This window comes from Salminus brasiliensis, chromosome 9 (assembly GCF_030463535.1).
Source record: "Salminus brasiliensis chromosome 9, fSalBra1.hap2, whole genome shotgun sequence".
Lineage (NCBI taxonomy): Eukaryota > Metazoa > Chordata > Actinopteri > Characiformes > Bryconidae > Salminus > Salminus brasiliensis.
In genome coordinates this window covers 4,486,738-4,506,409 of record NC_132886.1, presented here as the reverse complement: position 1 = coordinate 4,506,409, position 19,672 = coordinate 4,486,738, and the positions used below count along the sequence as shown (strand labels likewise).

At 44.7% G+C, this 19,672-nt stretch overlaps 1 protein-coding gene across 3 annotated transcripts in view; it reads left to right on the top strand.

Moving 5' to 3' along the window:
- dab1b (DAB adaptor protein 1b) overlaps window positions 1–19,672 on the top strand; it is a 74,320-nt gene that overhangs the window by 18,583 nt on the left and 36,065 nt on the right. For all 3 annotated transcript variants that reach the window (XM_072687202.1, XM_072687201.1, XM_072687200.1), the window contains exons 2-3: window positions 2,276–2,684; window positions 17,588–17,727. In XM_072687202.1, coding sequence (XP_072543303.1) covers window positions 2,618–2,684; window positions 17,588–17,727 — 207 coding nt within the window. In that variant the 5' untranslated portion in view covers window positions 2,276–2,617. The remainder of the gene's footprint in view (window positions 1–2,275; window positions 2,685–17,587; window positions 17,728–19,672) is intronic.

The window sequence follows — 19,672 nt, the reverse complement described above, 5'->3', positions numbered from 1 at the left end:
TCTACTGGAGCTCCGCTTCAGACGAGGAACCGGCGTTCATGGTTCACTTGTGAAACCAAACACATGTAGGAGCTCCTGTGGTTCAGTTCGGTGTCAAACTGCAGTCCTGGAGGACCGTCACACTTGAAGAGCTTGATCATTGGCTGCTTTGTAGGATCGCTAGAGCCAGTGGTCTGGTGGTCCTCAAACTGTGGTGTTTGTACCATTGGGGAGACGCGAAGCACCGCGAGGTGGTGCGCCAGAGGACCTGAGAAAACCTGCTGCCTTCACTGAAAATCAAACCTATACCTATCAAACAGTGCCTATCCGATCTAATCCGAGTCTCTGAATGCTGAGTATCAGCCAATACCAGTTTGATCCAATCAGAGTCTCTTAATGCGTAACATCAGATGATACAGATCTGTTCTGATCCGATCTGAGCCTCTTAATGCTGAGTATGACCGGATACTGATCCGATCTGATCCGAGATCTGATTGAGAGCTGATTTGATCCAAGTCTTTTAATGCTGAGTATCAGAAGATACCAGTCTATTCTGACCCGATCCGTCCAAGTCTCTTAATGCTGAGAATCAGCCGATTCCGATCTGATCTGAGTCTCTTAATGCTAAGTATCAGAAGATATCGATCTATTCTGATCTGATCCATCCAAGTCTCTTAATGCTGAGTATCACCAGATATCTATTCTGATCCGATCCATTCGAGTCTCTTAATGCTGAGAAGCAGCCGATTCCGATCCAATCCGAATTTCTTAAAGCTAAGCATCAGAAGATACAAATCTGTTCTGATCCGATCTGAGCCTCTTAATGCTGAGTATGAGCTGATACTGATACGATCTGATCTGAGATCTGATTGAGTATCAGTTAAATCAATTAGATCTGATTTGATCCAAGTCTCTTAATGATGAGTATCAGCCGATACCTATCCGATCTTGTCCGAGTCTCTTAATGCTGAGAATCAGCAGATATCTATTCTGATCTGATCCATCCAAATTCCATGCTGAATATGAGCTGATACTGATCCGATCTGATCTGAGATCTGATTGAGAGCTGATTTGATCCAAGTCTTTTAATGCTAAGTATCAGAAGATATCGATCTATTCTGATCTGATCCATCCAAGTCTCTTAATGCTGAGTATCAGCAGATATCTATTCTGATCCGATCCATCCAAGTCTCTTAATGCTGAGAAGGAGCCGATTCCGTTCCAATCCGAGTCTCTTAATGCTAAGTATCAGAAAATATTGATCTGTTCTGATCCGAACCATCCAAGCCTCTTAATGCTGAGGATCAGCCGATCTCAACCCAATCTGATCTGACCCGAGGCACCTAATGCTGAGTATGAGCCGATACCAACCCAATCTGATCTAATCCAAGATCTGATTGAAAATCAGTTGATACCAATTTGATCTGAACTGATCCGATTCTCTTAATGCTGAGTATCAGCTGATACCGATCCAATTTTTGTGTGTGTGTAAATAATCCAACCCCACAGTTTAGATCAGGCGAGCTGCTGATTAATGGATTCAGTAATATCTTTTTTTTCAGAATCAGTTTCTATAATCAGACTTTCTGGACTGACTGATTTATTTTAGTCGAGACTTTTCTTAAAATCACTGTTTTATAGTGTTTAATATCTGATAATCCAGTCTGATCTCCTCCCTGACCAATCAGCTCCCAGCTCCTTTACAACACTGCAGTCTAATCACTTACACACTCTGGACTGGTATCTGTGGTTGTTGGTCTACTGGTGTGTAATAACTGGTTTATAGTGGGTGAATGTGCTGTGGTTTGGGTTTCTATAGCATCACTCCAGTGTTGCCTGGTGACGCTGCATCTGCGGTAGTTCTGAACAAAGATGCTGGCTGTGCTTGTGTCGGAGGAGGTCTTCACCCTCCCAGTGTTGGGGGGGGGGGTTATGTATGGGGTGGGTAACTGGAGATCCAGCTTTGACTTCAGACTGTTGAAGCCTAGAAAAGAAAAGGAAAAGGTCAACGTTGGTCAGCTTCTTTAATTGTTTACGCTTCCTCAGTGACGGGAATGGCTGTAAGGATCACGTAGGCCAGCAGCACTGTGCCCATTTGAAGAAGAGTCAGATTACATGAGGAAGATGTCTGAGATTGGTCTTCTTCTCAGGTTTGAATAACAGCACTAACCAGTACGGCTTCAATGCTAAAGATAAGTCTGAATCATCCCAGAGCTTCAGGTTCAGTCTGACCTCCCCGAGCGGAAGCTGCCATGATTCACTCTGACATCTTTGCTATCTTCCTGTTTGTTCGCAGTGTCCAAACAAAGGTGTTGAGATGCTGGATGAGTCAGTGCTCGGGTTCCTCTCCATGACAAGGTGGGAGCCGCTGGACCTGAACTAAAGGCCATCAGGGGAATCCGGGCAGACTGGTGTGAAGAGAGATACGGCGGCCAAAGATAGCTGCAGACCGCACTGTCCAGTCCACAGGGCGGGAGCGGAGGACCGCCACTAACTGAGCGAGGTCCTTCTTCTTATCTGAGAACTTCGAACCAGCAGATGTAGGAGACCAGGGATGTAGGAGTGACCGTCGAGCTCCAGAGGACTAATCCATGCAGGACGAGCTCCATGCACTTGAGAGGAACCAGGACTCAGGAGGATGTCGACAGAGGCAGAAACACAAGCAAGCGTCAAAGCCAACGTGAAACGGGAGTCCAGAAGAAAAGGTCAGGGCTGGTCACACTCTCACACATCTGCACACACACACACACTCACACACATTGCTGTTGACTTTATGTGTTTGACTCTTGCTGTTTGTGTTGATCTGGAGAGCTAAGGTCTGCATATCCGACTGTAAATCAGGGCACCCCACTAAAACCTGACTAATTTCTAACTGAGATCTGTTTAAACCCCTTTAAACTCCTCCACCCTTCTTTCTGAAGGCCTCAGATATCTCTTTAGATATCTCTGGCCATGATGGTGATCTTCTTCACCCCTCACTTCAACCATCAAGACCAGACTAAACTAAGGGTGTGTCCCAGTTGAGAATAGTAGATAGTTGTTTTCTCCCAAATTGGGTTAAGTACTGCCTAGCTCCCCCTAGCGCTCCCAACACGAGGAGGGTAAGGACTTTCCGCATGTCTCCTCAGATACATGTCAAGCCAGCCACCACCTCTTGTCAAGCTGCCACCGGTGCGGCATCAGGAGGAAAGTGCCAGGTCCCAAGCTCCACCACACCTGCTAACAGACGCCTGTGCTGGCCAGCATCTCTTTAAGAGTGGTGAGCGGAGAGAGAGCGCCATCTATCCACATGGCCAATTGTTCCCTCTCTGACTCCGACTGCTGATGGCAAAGCGGCATGGCCATAGTGGTAGCGCACTAGACTGATGAGCTACTCAGAGCCCCTAATACTAACTTGTTTGCCTATACTAACTAGGTTGAGTACACTCAAATACCCAGTGCACACCCAGAACCGGGGGGTTGGGGGTGGAGTGTGGTTACGATGGACACTATTATCCCACCACGCAATGCAAAAAGGAAAGGATGGAGCTACATACGTCTGGAAGAATTCGTATAAAAAAAATGGTGGATAATGATGTCAGTGCAGCGGGCGATGGTGGCAGAATGTCTAATGGCATGGTAACGCTTCATCACTTCCTGTTAGTACAATATTGGTTAGTATGCTAATATTCTGTGGACTGACCTGCCGCTGTTAAGTATATATTGTATATTGTCTATATATTATAGTATTGGAGCTGGGCGATAAGGGGAAAAATATTATATCACAATATTTGAAGACATATTTTACGATATACCGTATTTATTGCAATATTTTGTCATGTTGACATAATGCATCAACGGCATACATTTTTTAGAAGCTGCTTTCCAGATACTCTCCCATACTGAGTACTGTGATTTTAACACCCCATTGAATTAAATAAGACTGATTAAGCTCTTTGTAATAAAACATGCAGTTAATCAGTGCTCTGATCACTGACGATATTCACAATACACTCATAAAAGCATATTGTGTACCATGATAGCGAAATTTATCATGATACGATAAAATATTGTCACATTAAGATCTTGTTTTAGTGTGTATTACACAGCTGGGGAAATTGGGCCTAAATGTCAGAGGTTTGAATAAGACAGGCTCCTCCAAAATTCTCCAAAAAAAGGATTCAAGGAGTCTTTAATGGAATGAAATTGAGATCTCAAGGTCCCAGTTACACCCAAAGAGCAATTATTAAATAAATTAATAATAATAATAATAATAATAATAATAATAATAATTAGGGTTAGACATAAATAGGAAAATTGGGAAAGCAGAGAAATTTAAAAAACTGATCATCTGATCATCTGATCGTCTACAGCTGATGTGCTGCACCTGCTTCTAACTTGAGGCACTTTAAATAGTAATAAATGTGGAGGGGCGTCCAAACCTTTTCCTTAAAACCACACCGAATTTCTATTATTTACACAAATATCACTGTTTAAATGTGTTAAAAAAGCAAAGGTTTTTATGGGGCATCCTTTTCTGTCTCATGACTGTGAACTGAATTGATTACGGAAGCCCAGGGAGCAAAGCGAGGAGAGACATACCGTAGAAAGTTGCAAAACATATTCTGTTGCTTATGTGCGCCTTATCTCCAGCGGCAGCATCCCTGGGACAAATCCTATTGCATCCATAATGAACTCAGTCTGTTATCCTGCTGTAGGAAACCTGACTGAAGTGTAAAATCTGATATCAGCACATGAACATCAACAAAATGGGATTCCTCAGAATCCTTCAAATCGGTCAATTCCACAGCAAACATTAACTCTGGTAAAAATAGAGCGAGCAGCTGTAAAACTCGACCTCACTGCCACTGAAAGTCAATGAAAAGTCTTAAAAAGTAGAGAGTTACTCCAACAAAAGCAGGATACACTCTTTTTTTTAAACTCCCTTTGATTTCTGAAGAAACAGCGAAGGAGCAGATGTCCCAATACTTTTGTCAAGTGCAAGTACTGCTCTGTGGTCCGTGACGTACTGGGTTACTGAGCCATCAGAAGCACTCTAAACTTTCACACTGGGGTCACTGATGTGTGTCGGCCACCTGGAGGCCAGGAGATTCAGGTGTACCACCCCCCCCGCATGTCCCACCTAATGACTAGTGATGTGCTGACTGGGGTAGAGACAGCCAGCGGGTCATATCGAGATTGAAATGGAATTGAATTGACTGTGAGAGAGAAAAAGATGGGGGATGAGAGTCTCACTTCGATTTCTCTTGCTCTCTCTCTCTCTCTCTCTCTCTCTCTCTCTCTCTCTGTCTCTCTCTCTGTCTCTCTCTCTCTGGTTCTTGCCTATATTCTGTAATGAATAACAGCACTTTAGCATGGCAGTAAATCTGCTCTGAGCCGTTTCTCCGAGTCCCGGCTCCACCGGGGCCGTTTTACGGCCGCTGTCTTCGTCCCTGCAATGAATTGCGTGGCTGTAGGGAAGCCCATCGATTTGAGTGAAGCGCAAGGCTATTACTCGTGTGGGTACTTGGCTTCGCGTGGCGGCGCAGCGGCAGTCTGGGTGGAGAGCGCGGAGAGCATGGTAATCAGCCCTGCTGCAGAGAGTTGCACAGGCAAAGGCTGAGCAGTATGTATTACTGTCTTACTTCAGAGATGTCCTTCAGGGGCGGGAATGGGGGGGGGGGTGATGTTGGGGGGGGTGAATAGCAAATGCTTTAGCCCGCCACCCCCTTCCCCCAGCGCAGATAAGTGTCTGATGTGGAGCTGCTGGAGCTGAGGGGGGCCGTGATGAGCTGCGGGGGGGGCTTGGTGACGGGTGCCGGTCCAGGCCGGTGGTTAGGATGTAGGGCCTGAGGCTGGGGATGAAACAACTCATTGCCTTGAAGATTTCATGGTGGACAGTGGGGTGACTTGAATGTAACTGCAGTGCTCAACCTTAAATTATCCCTCCACATTAGTACACCCCCGCTTACACCACTGAAACAGCAACCCGCCAAGGTCAGTCTGACCCCACCTGGCTCTTAAAGGGATGGCGAGAGACACGCTGATTGGTTTATTACTGCATGTTACGCCCAAAACAAACACACCCATGATTCATTAAGAGACTCAGTACATGACTTTTGAGAGTTTCGAGCCAAGCAAGGAGTACTTTTCTCATCGTTACCATAGCAACGACACACCGACACGCCCCCTAAATCAAGCTGTGCGGTGCTCGGTTGACGGCTCGTCTGAAAAGATTGTTAAAATATGGCCCTTTGACTGATATTCTAGGGATGCACTGATACAGCTGCTTCAGTTCCGATAGCGATACATAAACTTTGCATATCAGTCGATACCCGATACGGTTCCGATACCATTGCTGAATTAATAAACCGTATACCTCACCATGTGGGAGAGACTTGAGGCATCAGGATTGACTTAAACATTACTTTACTAACTTTGTAAAACAAAATTTCATGAAAAATTTTTCATTCATTAATTCAGTTATTATTAGGTGAAATGACCAAACAGTCACTGTCATTGTCTAAATACTAATAGACCCAACTGTATACAGTATATCAACTGGCAGAGATTTTACAGATCAGCAAAAATATCACAGACAATCGATAATTACTGACTTTTTTAGCGAGGACCTCCCAGTGGAGATCCAGAGTGATTTACACTGTACAGAATCAGCTACAGGCTTTAAACCATGGAGAAAACTAAAAATGGAGATGCATGGTTTTCATTGGACATAGGGGTGGGTGATAACTCACTCTGGATCTCCACTGGGAGGTCCTCGCTAAAAAAGTCATTATCGATTGTTTGTGATATTTTTGCTGATCTGTAAAATCTCTGCCAGTTGATATACTGTATACAGTCGGGTCTATTAATATTTAGGTAAAAATATTATAATATAATATGGTAAAAATATTATATAACGATATTTAAAGACTTTTTAATTACTTTGTAATCACAGACTAAAAACCTCAGTAGCTACAGATTCTTATAAGCTACTATTCAGATCCTCTCCTGTACTGAATACAGTGATTTATACTCCACATCTGCTGCTCTTCATCTAATGAACCCTTCAGTCTAATTACACTGTTAGTAATGAAGCCTGCAGCTGATCAGTGTTTATTACACTAACAGTCTCCTCCATATGATTAGAGAAGCTTACTGTCTATCACCATAACTAAATGTATCACGATACAATAACATATCGGCATATTGCTCAGCTCTAATTGGACAGCAGCGATATAATCGAAAATCTAGACTTGTCCAGAAAGTGAACCGGTCTGCTCTGTAGTGTTCATTTGAGTCAGGAAAGCAAAACAACATGGGGTCAGACGTTATCGGCGAGCGGCGGTCATCACCCCTAAGAGTTCGGCCTTCGAATGCATGAACATGACGCAGGAACCCATCCATATGGCTCAGTTGGTGCGTCTGATCTACAGAGATCAGACGGGAAGACCCAGGTACACGTGTGCCGCTTCCTCTGCACATAAACCCAGGTCGTCTTTTCTCCTTGAATTTCCTCCATCACCATAGCAACTGTTGCTCTTTGCCGGTAATACCGTGGAAGAGATGACTCAGACACGTGGATCCGGACAGTTATTAAACCTGGGTCTTTTCATAAGATTGAAGATGCATGGGCTCTGTTAAACGCTGGGTTTTTATTGGTCCCTGCTTTACTCTGGATTAATTCCAGGTGTGCTGCTGTGGATGACAGTAAGTGTGTATTTTCCTCATGTCTGAGTGTTGGTACGAATCGTAAAAAAAAAAAAAAACACAGAGGCCAGATGGCTGATGCAGATGTACTCTATCCATGCCTCTTGATCCTAATACTTCAGTATTTCTTATCTCCCAGCAGCTGGTAAACATACTCAGGACACTTTCTCTCACAGTCAGATATCACCCCAAATATTAGATTGTTGCTGCTATATATATATATATATATTTCTGTGGTCAAGCTCCCAAGATCAGCAAAATCATAATTACCCCTAAAATTTAGTCCAGCAAGTTCAACCTGGACCAGACGCTTTTGGTAGCCGTCAACTAGCTTGTGGTTGAATTCTGATTGGATGTATGATCGCTCTTTTGGCCAGAATTGGTCGCACAGACTCGACTAATAATCACTGTCCACATATTTCTGACAGGGTTGAGGTCAGGCCTTTGTGAAGGCCATTGTAAAAGCCTTATGTTCGCCTGCTTTAGCAGTTGTGTTTTATGTGGGGCTGATTTTCTGTTGTTATGAGGGAAGGAGATTGGAGATCACTTACGTATGGCTGGGGAAACAATGAAGGATTACCTATTCCACACTAAGATGTATTTCTCAGTAACTACAGGGATGTCTGTACAAACTGGTGGGGCTGCTGTCCTGTTGTCCCTAATTGTGTCCTAATTTTACAACTGAGGTTATTTATATATGGATTAATACTTGTTCTTGGGGTTAAATGCCTCACCTTTACTCACACCCAAATGTATCTCTTATTATTGGATTCAGTGTCTCATTTGATCATAGACCTTTTTCAGAGAAAAAAAAACAGTATTGCCATGCCCTGCATGTCCATGGGGGGTGTATGTAAACGCCCAACCACATCTGTATATGATGTAATTTTATGCTTTTTTGAGAATGTGGAGTACTTGTGGAGTACTGGCTAAGGGCACTGATCCAAAGACTGGATTAAGACCAGTTATAGAGTGATTTTATACAACAACCCACATACAATTACTAACTAACCCAGCTGGTCATATCATTTCTAATATATATATTGGTCAAATCTAAACATCAGTGCCAGTAATTGTAGATATTTCTAAGCAATTATCAGCTGACATGATTCCGAGTTCGTCGTGCAACCCGATACTAATCACACAGGTCAAGGTAACATCCTAATGTGTGACTTAATGTACGATGTCTGATCAGAACCTTCAAATTAAGGCTTTACCTTCATCTAGAAACAGGGATGTGTGATAATATCAGAGTCATGTCTGTAAAAACTGATGATTTGACCATGAAGAGGTTGAGGAAGGAGGAGGTTGACCAGAGAAATGACTCATTGAGATTTGATTAGATCTGAATTGAGGAGGTGATTAGATTAGGTGAGGTGATTGGACCGATATTTGATACTAATACTGCATGACAGGACTTGAACTACTGCGCTAAAATATAAAACATCTGCATTTATTAACTGTATATTAATTGTATCTGCTTTTGTAAGCTTACAGAACTAAAATCAAGATTTCTTTATGATCCAGGGAGATTTTCACTGAATGTCATCCTTCATAATTCCTATAGGGGTGCACCCTTACCGAGAACGAGGGCATATTGTCACGTTGCTCAGCCTTAATTTATGCTGCCCATGAGTGCTAATGAGTGGCAAAGCCAGCAGGTTCCAAGCCATTAGTCTTAGTCATAGAGGTCTCATTTAGATTTGAGGGCTTTTGTAGGATGTTCTGAATGGCAGGTGATGGATGGCAATCCAAACTCCCAATGTTTCTGACACAGACTTTTTGAAAATACATAAAAAATAAAAAATAAATGGGGGGGGGGGGGGGTTGCTAATTAGTATGGGAAGGTGACACAGATTCGTCTGATTCATTTTGTGGAGCATAATGAGCAGCTACAGGATAGGAGGAGTGCCTCTCTATAGCCAGCCCTGGCTCTCATTGGCATGAGAAAAGAGCTCCTTGTTAAGTCTGGCTGGTAATGAGGAGTGTGTTGTTTTCATCAGGCTGAGGATCTTCTTTGAAGTTGGTGAAGGAGAAGAGTCCTCGGTTTACGCTGGCAGGTAGACAACAGGACCCTTTTTTTATTATTGCATACTTTCATGGATCTGAAAAGCCCTTCAGTGGGTTCAGAGTCCTCTCGTGTCCTCTCTGGAACCCGAACCACCGCTCCCGATTCATGATGACAGGCAGAGAGTGTTTCTGGTGATTCATCCGAAGGGGGCGGAGAGGTCAAACAGCTCCGGTGCCAGCGCCAGGCCTCCCGATCTCAACCGCCTCTCGCCAAACGCGTCTGTCCGGAGGGCTCCTCATTCCCGCCCATCTGCCGCCATCTGTCCCCCTCCCCTGGCCGCCATGCGGTGGACGCAGGGCTGCTGTCTCATGTGAAGTTGGCTGGCACTCTTCGTGTAATACAGTGACAGGGCCCTCTCAGCCGGGGGCCGGGATCAGCCCAACGGAAGCAGGCTGGCAGGCTCCTTTTTTCCTCCCGTTTGCAACAGTTTAAGCTTGAGGAGCTGAGGAGCCCTGAAGTTGAGGAGTTAGGGTGTTTGGTGACTGTGATGATGGAGTATTATGGATTTCGAAAGCTTTCTGAGGTTCATTCCTGAAGGTAGTTCTACCTACCTTAAATCAGCAGCTTCAGGATCATGCTGATGCTCCACTGACTGTAACGGGGAGAACGGCGTCTCCGTCATTCCCACTCCGGGCCGGAACGCTGCTGCTACTGCACTATGGAGGTTTGGTGGTGGAGCTGCAGGAGGAGAACCTTTCTCCAGAACTGCTGAGTGACGCTGCAGAACCCATAGAGTCATATTAGTGTCAAATCCTGTAGTGTTACTCTACCGCCTCAGTCCACATGCTGCTCTACCTTCAGATCAAGCTCCTGGAGCTCTCAGCTTGTCCAGAAATGCATGTGTACAGATGTCCATGAGGGGACACTCAAAGCATTATTATTAGTAGTAGTATTTATATGTATTTTTTTTTTTAAATATATACATTTTTATCAATTTTCTCCCCAGTTGCAGCTTAGCCCCTGCTCAATAAGACCTCCCCCCCGTCACTTGCAATGCTCCAGACACTAGGAGGCCTCCTTCAATACATGCAAAGTCAGCTACCCCCTCTTTTCAAACTGCCACCAATGCAGCATCACTTGCACCGGATCCCTAGCTCTGATACACCAGCCAACAGACGCCTGTGCCAGCCATCAACCTTTCTGGAGAGAGCACGGCCAGTTGTGCTCCCTCTGACTCCGGCTGCTGATGGCAAAGCGGCATGGCTCGGGATTTGAACTCACGACCCCCAGGCCATAGTGGTAGCACATTAGACTGCTACCCCTTAAATCATGATTAACCCCTTTAAAAGCCTGTGGGCCGCCGGCAGGCCGAAAGTGTGGCCCCACCAGTTTGTACAGACGTCCCTGTAGTTACTGAGTAATACACCTTAGTGTAGACAATACATCATTGATGCCACAGCCATCCGTAAGTGATCTCCAAAGCCCTTCCTTCATAACAACAGAAAATCAGCCTTTTTGGTCGTATATAAAACACTGAAATCAAAACGTGGACCCTGCGAAGGGGGCTCACTCTCCTGTCCTTCTTCTCGCTCACTAACAACTGTGAATAAATTTTTTTTAACAATGTTTGATGTGTGTGTTGCATGTATTGGCTTGTGTAGTGTAGTGGATAACACCAGAATAGGGTTGATTGCCAAGCCTACCACTCTACACCAATAAGAGTCTTTGAGCACCGATAAGGGCATCAGCTAAATGCTACAAATAGCTCATACCGTAGCTCATTGGATAATCAGTAAATGAAGCCCTGGCAGAGATCAGGTTATTAGAAGGCCCCTAGATAAGTTGCTGAAGTATCATCACTGCAGGTATTCGCAGACGTTTGAGTTTCCGCGATGACTGTAGCTGGTGAATCCTAATGTACAGCGAGTGAACGTTGGCTTTTCTGTTCAGAATTAGGCCACAGTTTAACCAAGCATACAGTCGTAAACTCTAATGGCCCCAGAGAACATCCGATTTAATTAACTTCGGGTTATCTGCTAACAGAATCAAATTATAGAGGACACCAACAGGCTAATATCCTGCGGAGGGTTGCGAGGAGGAAGATGGTTCAGGATTAGATGCTGCAGATAAGGCCTTGGCTAAGCGTGCGGTAGAGAACATCTTACTCCATTTGATCCCAGCGGTGCACTATGACATAGAACTGAGCAGAAACATGGTGTGAAACCAGTAGAGGAGAGCGGGGCACAACAGAACATGGGGAAAAGCTGAACACGGATGTTTCATGTTGGACACCTTCTCACAGTGGTCTGCAGTGGAGTGTAGACGTCGTATCCTGCAAAAACTCATTTCAGGGAGTTAAAATAAGCACTAAATGTTCAAATGTTTGTGGACACCCCTTCAAATGAGTGCATTCAGCCACTTTACACCCATTACCACCATGCCTAATGCCTGACGTGGGCTAGAAGGATGCTCCATCCAGTACTTTTGAGATGAGTTGGGAGTGGTGATCATCCAGTATCTAGTAACTCGAGCCCCATTTTTAAACACTGAATCAAACACACATGAACGTAAATGAACATGAACCAATACACTGAATCAAACACACGTGAACGTAAATGAACATGAACCGATACACTGAACCAAACACACATGAACATAAATGAACATGAACCGTTACACTGAATCAGACACACATGAACGTAAATGAACATGAACCGATACACTGAATCAAACACACGTGAACGTAAATGAACATGAACCAATACACTGAATCAAACACACGTGAACGTAAATGAACATGAACCGATACACTGAATCAAACACACATGAACATAAATGAACATGAACCGATACACTGAATCAAACACACGTGAACGTAAATGAACATGAACCTATACACTGAACCAAACACACGTGAACATAAATGAACATGAACCGATACACTGAATCAAACACACGTGAACGTAAATGAACATGAACCGATACACTGAATCAAACACACGTGAACATAAATGAACATGAACCGATACACTGAATCAAACACACATGAACGTAAATGAACATGAACCGATACACTGAATCAAACACACGTGAACATAAATGAACATGAACCGATACACTGAATCAAACACACGTGAACATAAATGAACATGAACCGATACACTGAATCAAACACACATGAACGTAAATGAACATGAACTGATACACTGAATCAAACACACATAAATATAGTCTGGTTAACGGCGCTTGGTGCCAGCAGGGGAAAGCTTTTTCTCGGCTGGACCTCCAGGCTTGATTTAGCGTCAGTTCTGTGGTGGGTGACCTCGCTCGGTTGTTCGGCCGTGTGCTCAGAATTTTAAATTTTCCACCAGCCTTGTTTCTTAAAGTCTGTTAACGTGGAGGTCAGCAGGCCCTGAATATCCCAGAAAACGAAACCCGGCATGTGGAAAATCAGTGGTGTGGTTGGATCTGTGCTGTGGATAAAATAATAATGTGCCCAGTGATGAAGTCCGGCAGCTGAGTGTTGCTGGCGATTGGTCAGATTTGTAAACCTCATTCTCTGTAATGGCTCTGATCCCTGCCTGTAGCTCCTGTGGTCGGTTAACTGGTGTGAGATGGGCTGGGATTAGGCCCCAGAGCTGTATGAGAGAGAGGCTGGACGTCTGATAGATGTTTATGATGATATTCACTCAACCCTAATGCTGGATAAAGGTTCATGTAGCATGAAAGGAGCCCCCCCCTGCCGACCCCCCCCCCCCACCCTGTGCCATATGTTCTGCCCTGTGCTTATTTAGGCTAGTGGACTGATGTCATGTGTTTATGGGCTGATTGACGGACTCAGGATTGCTGCTGTAACTCTAGCTGACCTCTGCTCAGGGCTGATGTTAGTCAAAACAAGCCTAAAGCGTCCACTCAGAGGTCGTTGTGTTCCTGTTTGATTTTTATTTATTGGTTTGCTTGTTTATTTCAGTGCTAATTTACATATTTACATTATAACTGGAGCTGCAGATTGATGGGCTTTAAAAGTGTCTAGGAGAGCAGCACCACAGGGTCCGTCCACTGGAGTCGATGACCACCTGATCTAACTAAGCTGCCACACGCTCACCTCTCACAGTGGTCAGGTCTTTGTTCTCCACAGATTTTCCAGCACAGTCCCACACACTCTCAGTGGGGCTCAGATCTGCAGATTGTGTTGCCATGACATCACCTGAACTTCCTCCCTCGTCAGCCCACTCCATCACTTGATGAGCGCTGTGGGGGTCTCGCATTGCCTTGTTGTTGTTCAGATCGAGCCATTGTTCGCGGTTCTCCACCAAACCAAAGCAAAGCAGTGCTGGATGCTTTCTCAGATGTGTTCATCTGGGCTATTCACTTTGACTCCCCCACACACCCAACCCCCCCCCCCCATACATTCGGTCTCAGACAATCGTACTAGTCTAATCAGAGGCAGCACATCTGACCCCACTCTATCATGCAACAACAGCCAAAGCTTTAATAGACTGTAATTAGTTAAAGCAGATGTACTTGTACTAGTCATGGTTGTAGATAAACACAAGCTTGGACTCTTGTGAGGGAGATAAGAGGTTTAGAGTCTGATGTTGTTTATTTATTTATTTTTTTGCACTTTGGACCATCTGCACTGGTCTTTTTAGTGGCTGAGTTGTTGTGCTTCTACTAGAGGTCGGCCGATATATCGGGCTAGTCCTACGGTCGTATATTTACTATATAATACTAGGAAACTATGAAGTGTTTTATTTAGTAAAAGAAAAAACGAAAGGCATAAAACCGTCACAAACTGGCATAACGCTACAGATCGTTGAAGGTTCGCAAACTTGCCGGTAACTGTAAGGACTGTAGTCCAAAACTATCAGCAGCTCGCTTTCTTAACACATCAGCCCCAATGTTATAAGTTAGGGATGCACCGAAAATTCGGCAATCAAAATTATTCGGCCGAAAATGGCAAACTGTTGTGTATATTTCAGTTTGGTTGATTTTTATTTATAAAGATGGTTCATGTCAGTGTTCAATTGTCAGCCCCTCGGTATCGCGCCCTCCCCCGGGGCGATTCCGAGCCGCCACCCACAGGCTCACAGGAGGACTTTTGTTGTGTTTCTGTTCATGTTTGATTCAAGGATTCGGTTCAGTGTTGTGATTCATGTTAACGTGTGTTTCTAATTTGATTCAAGCTCATCATGTCATTTTTAGTATTGTGTTTCACCTGAGACGGGGGGTACTTCAGGAGCTCGGCTACAGAGCTCCTCGCCGAGAATTGTAGGTTCAGAGCCTCGAGGTAGCACGAGGTACCCTAGCCATTTAGGGTTCAGGGGCTGGTTCCCCAGCTCTCTCTCACCAGCTCACCTAGCTCAGCTACTAGAGCCTCCCCGGTCTCAGGTCTGCTTTTGTGTTCGCCTGTTTTGGTTGTCGAGTTCACGCTGTTTTACTATTTAGTCCCTTTAGTTGCTGCATTGTTTGCTTCGTTTACCCTACGTGTTGTACCCCTTTTCTGTTAATAAAAGTACTTGCATTGGATCCATCTCTGCAAGTGTTCGTCCCTCGGTGTCTGGCCTCACCAGCCATGACATCAATAAATGATTCAGAAATCTTGTGCATCCACTTCTTATTATTAGTATGCGGAAAACTTCTTTCTTCATACCTCTCTACTAGCCCACGCCTGGCATTAGGCAGCATGGTGCCAATAGGTTCATGCTCATCTGCACCAGAGAGTCCTATTCCTTTGGCAGGACTTCTCTGTCAAAAGCTGTCCATGTGTGCATTTGCACATCTGTGTCAGCAATGTGGCTAAATGCATTCATTAGAAGGGGTGTCCACAAACATTAGACAGACAACGTTCTTAATGCTGTATCGCTGTATTTTTTAGAGTGGGTGTGCGAATGCGCCCAAGGGCTGTCATTGGTGCTTGCCCAGCTGGGGATTCGAACCCTATAGTCTGCCATACAGTTAGAGACTCCTTTCCACAGCCACTGTAGACCAAAGCAGATTGGATGTCAGAGGGGGTCGGCCACTTGTTGACCTGTGGGGACAGCTGACTGTTAGGAGAGTTTCAGCCTCACCTTAGTCTAAATCAGGGTGTTCGGGAATTTGCCCTTTTGGGAGCATTTTGCGATATTTCAGAAGGCAGTTATTGCATTAAGTTCAGCACACAGCCGCCTCTAGAGACTTGATTCGGTAGCTAGCCCCCCTACCCCAAACCCGAGCCCCCGTGCTTTTTTGTGCGGTGAGGTAATGGAAAATGCTCATTTGTATGAAAATTGTGGCTAAAGCGAATAGCACCTCCTCCTCTCTCCACTCTGCCGCCGCACTCTTGGACAGCCCGCAGGGATTGTGGGTGTGCTGTGGGCTGAAATAATGCCCTCCGATTGAAGGGCTCTAAAGGCCCCATGGGAACGGGGGCGTGGGGCGGCTCTTGGCTGGCCTCGGCTTCCCCTCGGCCTGAGCTGGGCGCTTTTGTGGCCCTCGCACACTCGCAACAGAGAGCTTTTCATTCTGGGCTGAGATTCTGGATTGTCCTCAGTGAAATGAGCTTTGTTTCAGTCTGCGAACAGGAACTCTTTCATTTCTGCTTTGTTCAGATATGAGATGTAAATGATTTATTTAGACAGGAACTTCCGGCACAGATAGCTCAGCTGAGTGCTGGGACGGATGTGGGGTAAAAAACCGGGGTAGAAGTTCGGTTATATAGCAACAAACAGTCCTTTAGAGGTTTGGGGACACCTTTCTATTATTATGCTCAATGGTTCTCACTGCTGTTTCTCAGCAATTTCGATATTTTCTAAAAAGTATTTGGACATCTGTTGCTTTTGTTGGAGAAAATTGTCTCGACTGTCCAGGAAAGACTGGATACTAGACACTAGATGAATGGATTACAGACAAAAGTATTGGGACACCTGTTCATTCATGGTCTCTTCTGAAATTAAAGATATTAAAAAAAGAGCTGATTCTGCTTCTGTTGGAGAAACTGTCTCTACTGTCCAGAGAAGAAGACTTTGGAGCACTGCTGTCCAGATCAGGATGTTGGATGTCATCCTAAAAGTACTGGATGGAGCACCAACATCCATCATTCCAGAGTTCTTCCACTGCTCCACATCTCAATGCTGGGGGTCTTCATACCTCTCTACTAGCCCACGCCTGGCATTAGGCAGCATGGTGCCAATAGGTTCATGCTCATCTGATCCAGAGAGTCCTAATCCTTTGGCAGGACTTCTCTACAGGGACTAGACAAGATGTCAATGTTTTCTAAAAAGTATTTGGACATCTGCTGCTTTTGTTGGAGGAACTGTCTCGACTGTCCAGGGAAGAAGACTATCTACTAGATTTTGGAGGGTTTTCAAACAAGAGCATTGCTGTGAGGTCAGGATGTTGGATGATCACCACCCTACACAGTTCTTCTACTGCTCCACAGCTCAATGCTGGGGTGCTTTATACCCCCTCTATAGCCCATGCCTGGCATTAGACAACTAGACAAGCTATGCGTCTGTGTGTATATTTGCACAAGTAGCTGAATGCATTCATTAGAAGGGGTGTCCACAAACATTTGGACAGTTAGTGTATATTATAGTATTAGAAATTAGTGTGAAGAACCTTTTAACTTTAACTCACATAGGGACAGTGGTGCTCAGCGGTTAGAGCTCCGGGCTGTTGATGACAAGGTCGTGGGTTCGATACCCGGGCTCGGCAAGCTGCCACTGTTGGGCCCTTGAGCAAGGCCCTTCTTCACCCTCTCTGCTCCCTGGGTGCTGGAGTTGGCTGCCCACCGCTCTGGGGGGGGGGGGGGGATGGGGGGTGTCTAGGTTTAACCTCCTATCTGCAGCTGAGATTCACATCCACCTCTCTCTCTCTCCCTCTCTCTCTCTCTGTCTCTCTCTCTCTCTCTCTCTCTCTCTCTCTCAGGTCAGGACCGCAGTGAGCAGGCTCTGATTAAGCGCTTCAGGGGCGATGGCGTCCGCTACAAGGCCAAGCTGATTGGTATTGATGATGTGAGTGCGGCTCGCGGAGACAAGCTCTGCCAGGACTCCATGATGAAGCTGAAGGTAAAGCAGACTGGGCTTCACATGTGAACCGTAGCTGTGTAAAGAGGGGGTTCCCTGACTCTGACTAAAGGGACCTGTACATATACCCCTGCCCCCTCCAATCACACGCTGCACCCCAACACTAGTAAGGGCGAGGCACACCCCCCCTCCCCAACACGTGCACAGCCAGCCACACCTCTTTTACGAAGTGCTGCTGATGCAGCGTCACCATGCAACCAACCAACCAACGCGCCTGGAGGGAAGTGCCGCACTAGTGGGATGTGGGGGGATAGCGCCACCTACCCACCCTAGAGAGAGCAAGGACAATTGCACTGTCTCGAACCAGCGATCCTCTGATCACAGTGAGGGCGCCTTAGTCCGCTGGACCACCCAGGGCCACGACACAAGGGCTAATGCTAAAGCTAACACTAGAGCTAACAATAAAGCTGAAATGAAAGCTAACACTAGAGCTAATGCTGAAGCTAAAGCTAACACTAGAGCTAACACTTAAGCTGAAAAGAAAGCCAACAACATATGAGCTAATGCTAAAGCTAATACTAGAGCTAACACTAAAGCTGAAATTAAAGCTAACACAAGAGCTAATGCTAAAGCTAATACTAGAGCTAACACTAGTGCTTCCACTAGAGGCACTACTAGTTAGAGATAATGCTAAAGCTAACATTAGAGCTAATACTAGAGGCACTACTAGTTAGAGATAATGCTAAAGCTATCATTAGAGCTAATACTAGAGGCACTACTTGTTAGAGATAATGCTAAAGCTAACATTAGAGCTGATATTAGAGGCACTACTAGTTAGAGATAATGCTAAAGCTAACATTAGAGCTAATACTAAAGGGAACTACTAGTTAGAGATAATGCTAAAGCTATCATTAGAGCTAATACTAGAGGCACTACTTGTTAGAGATAATGCTAAAGCTAACATTAGAGCTGATATTAGAGGCACTACTAGTTAGAGATAATGCTAAAGCTAACATTAGAGCTAATACTAAAGGGAACTACTAGTTAGAGATAATGCTAAAGCTAACATTAGAGCTAATACTAGAGGCACTACTAGTTAGAGATAATGCTAAAGCTAACATTAGAGCTAATACTAAAGGGAACTACTAGTTAGAGATAATGCTAAAGCTAACATTAGAGCTAATACTAGAGGCACTACTAGTTAGAGATAATGCTAAAGCTAACATTAGAGCTAATACTAAAGGGAACTACTAGTTAGAGATAATGCTAAAGCTAACATTAGAGCTAATACTAAAGGGAACTACTAGTTAGAGATAATGCTAATGCTAACATTAGAGCTAATACTAGAGGCACTACTAGTTAGAGATAATGCTAAAGCTAACATTAGAGCTAATACTAGAGGCACTACTAGTTAGAGATAATGCTAAAGCTAACATTAGAGCTAATACTAAAGGGAACTACTAGTTAGAGATAATGCTAAAGCTAACATTAGAGCTAATACTAGAGGCACTACTTGTTAGAGATAATGCTAATGCTAACATTAGAGCTAATACTAGAGGCACTACTAGTTAGAGATAATGCTAATGCTAACATTAGAGCTAATACTAAAGGGAACTACTAGTTAGAGATAATGCTAAAGCTAACATTAGAGCTAATACTAAAGGGAACTACTAGTTAGTGATAATGCTAAAGCTAACATTAGAGCTAATACTAAAGGGAACTACTAGTTAGAGATAATGCTAAAGCTAACATTAGAGCTAATACTAAAGGGAACTACTAGTTAGAGATAATGCTAAAGCTAACATTAGAGCTATGACTAGCGCTAGCTCTAAAGCTAGCTGGGACTCTGTAGGTAAGCAGTGCCCGGTTGCCTGTCGGTGGGCTCGTGTTCACTGACGTTCGTTAATTTCAGAGGATCGTTTCTCTAATGCTAATGAGAGCGAGAGTGCCAGTGACCGCTCTCCTACAGTTCTGGCCATGTCCTGTA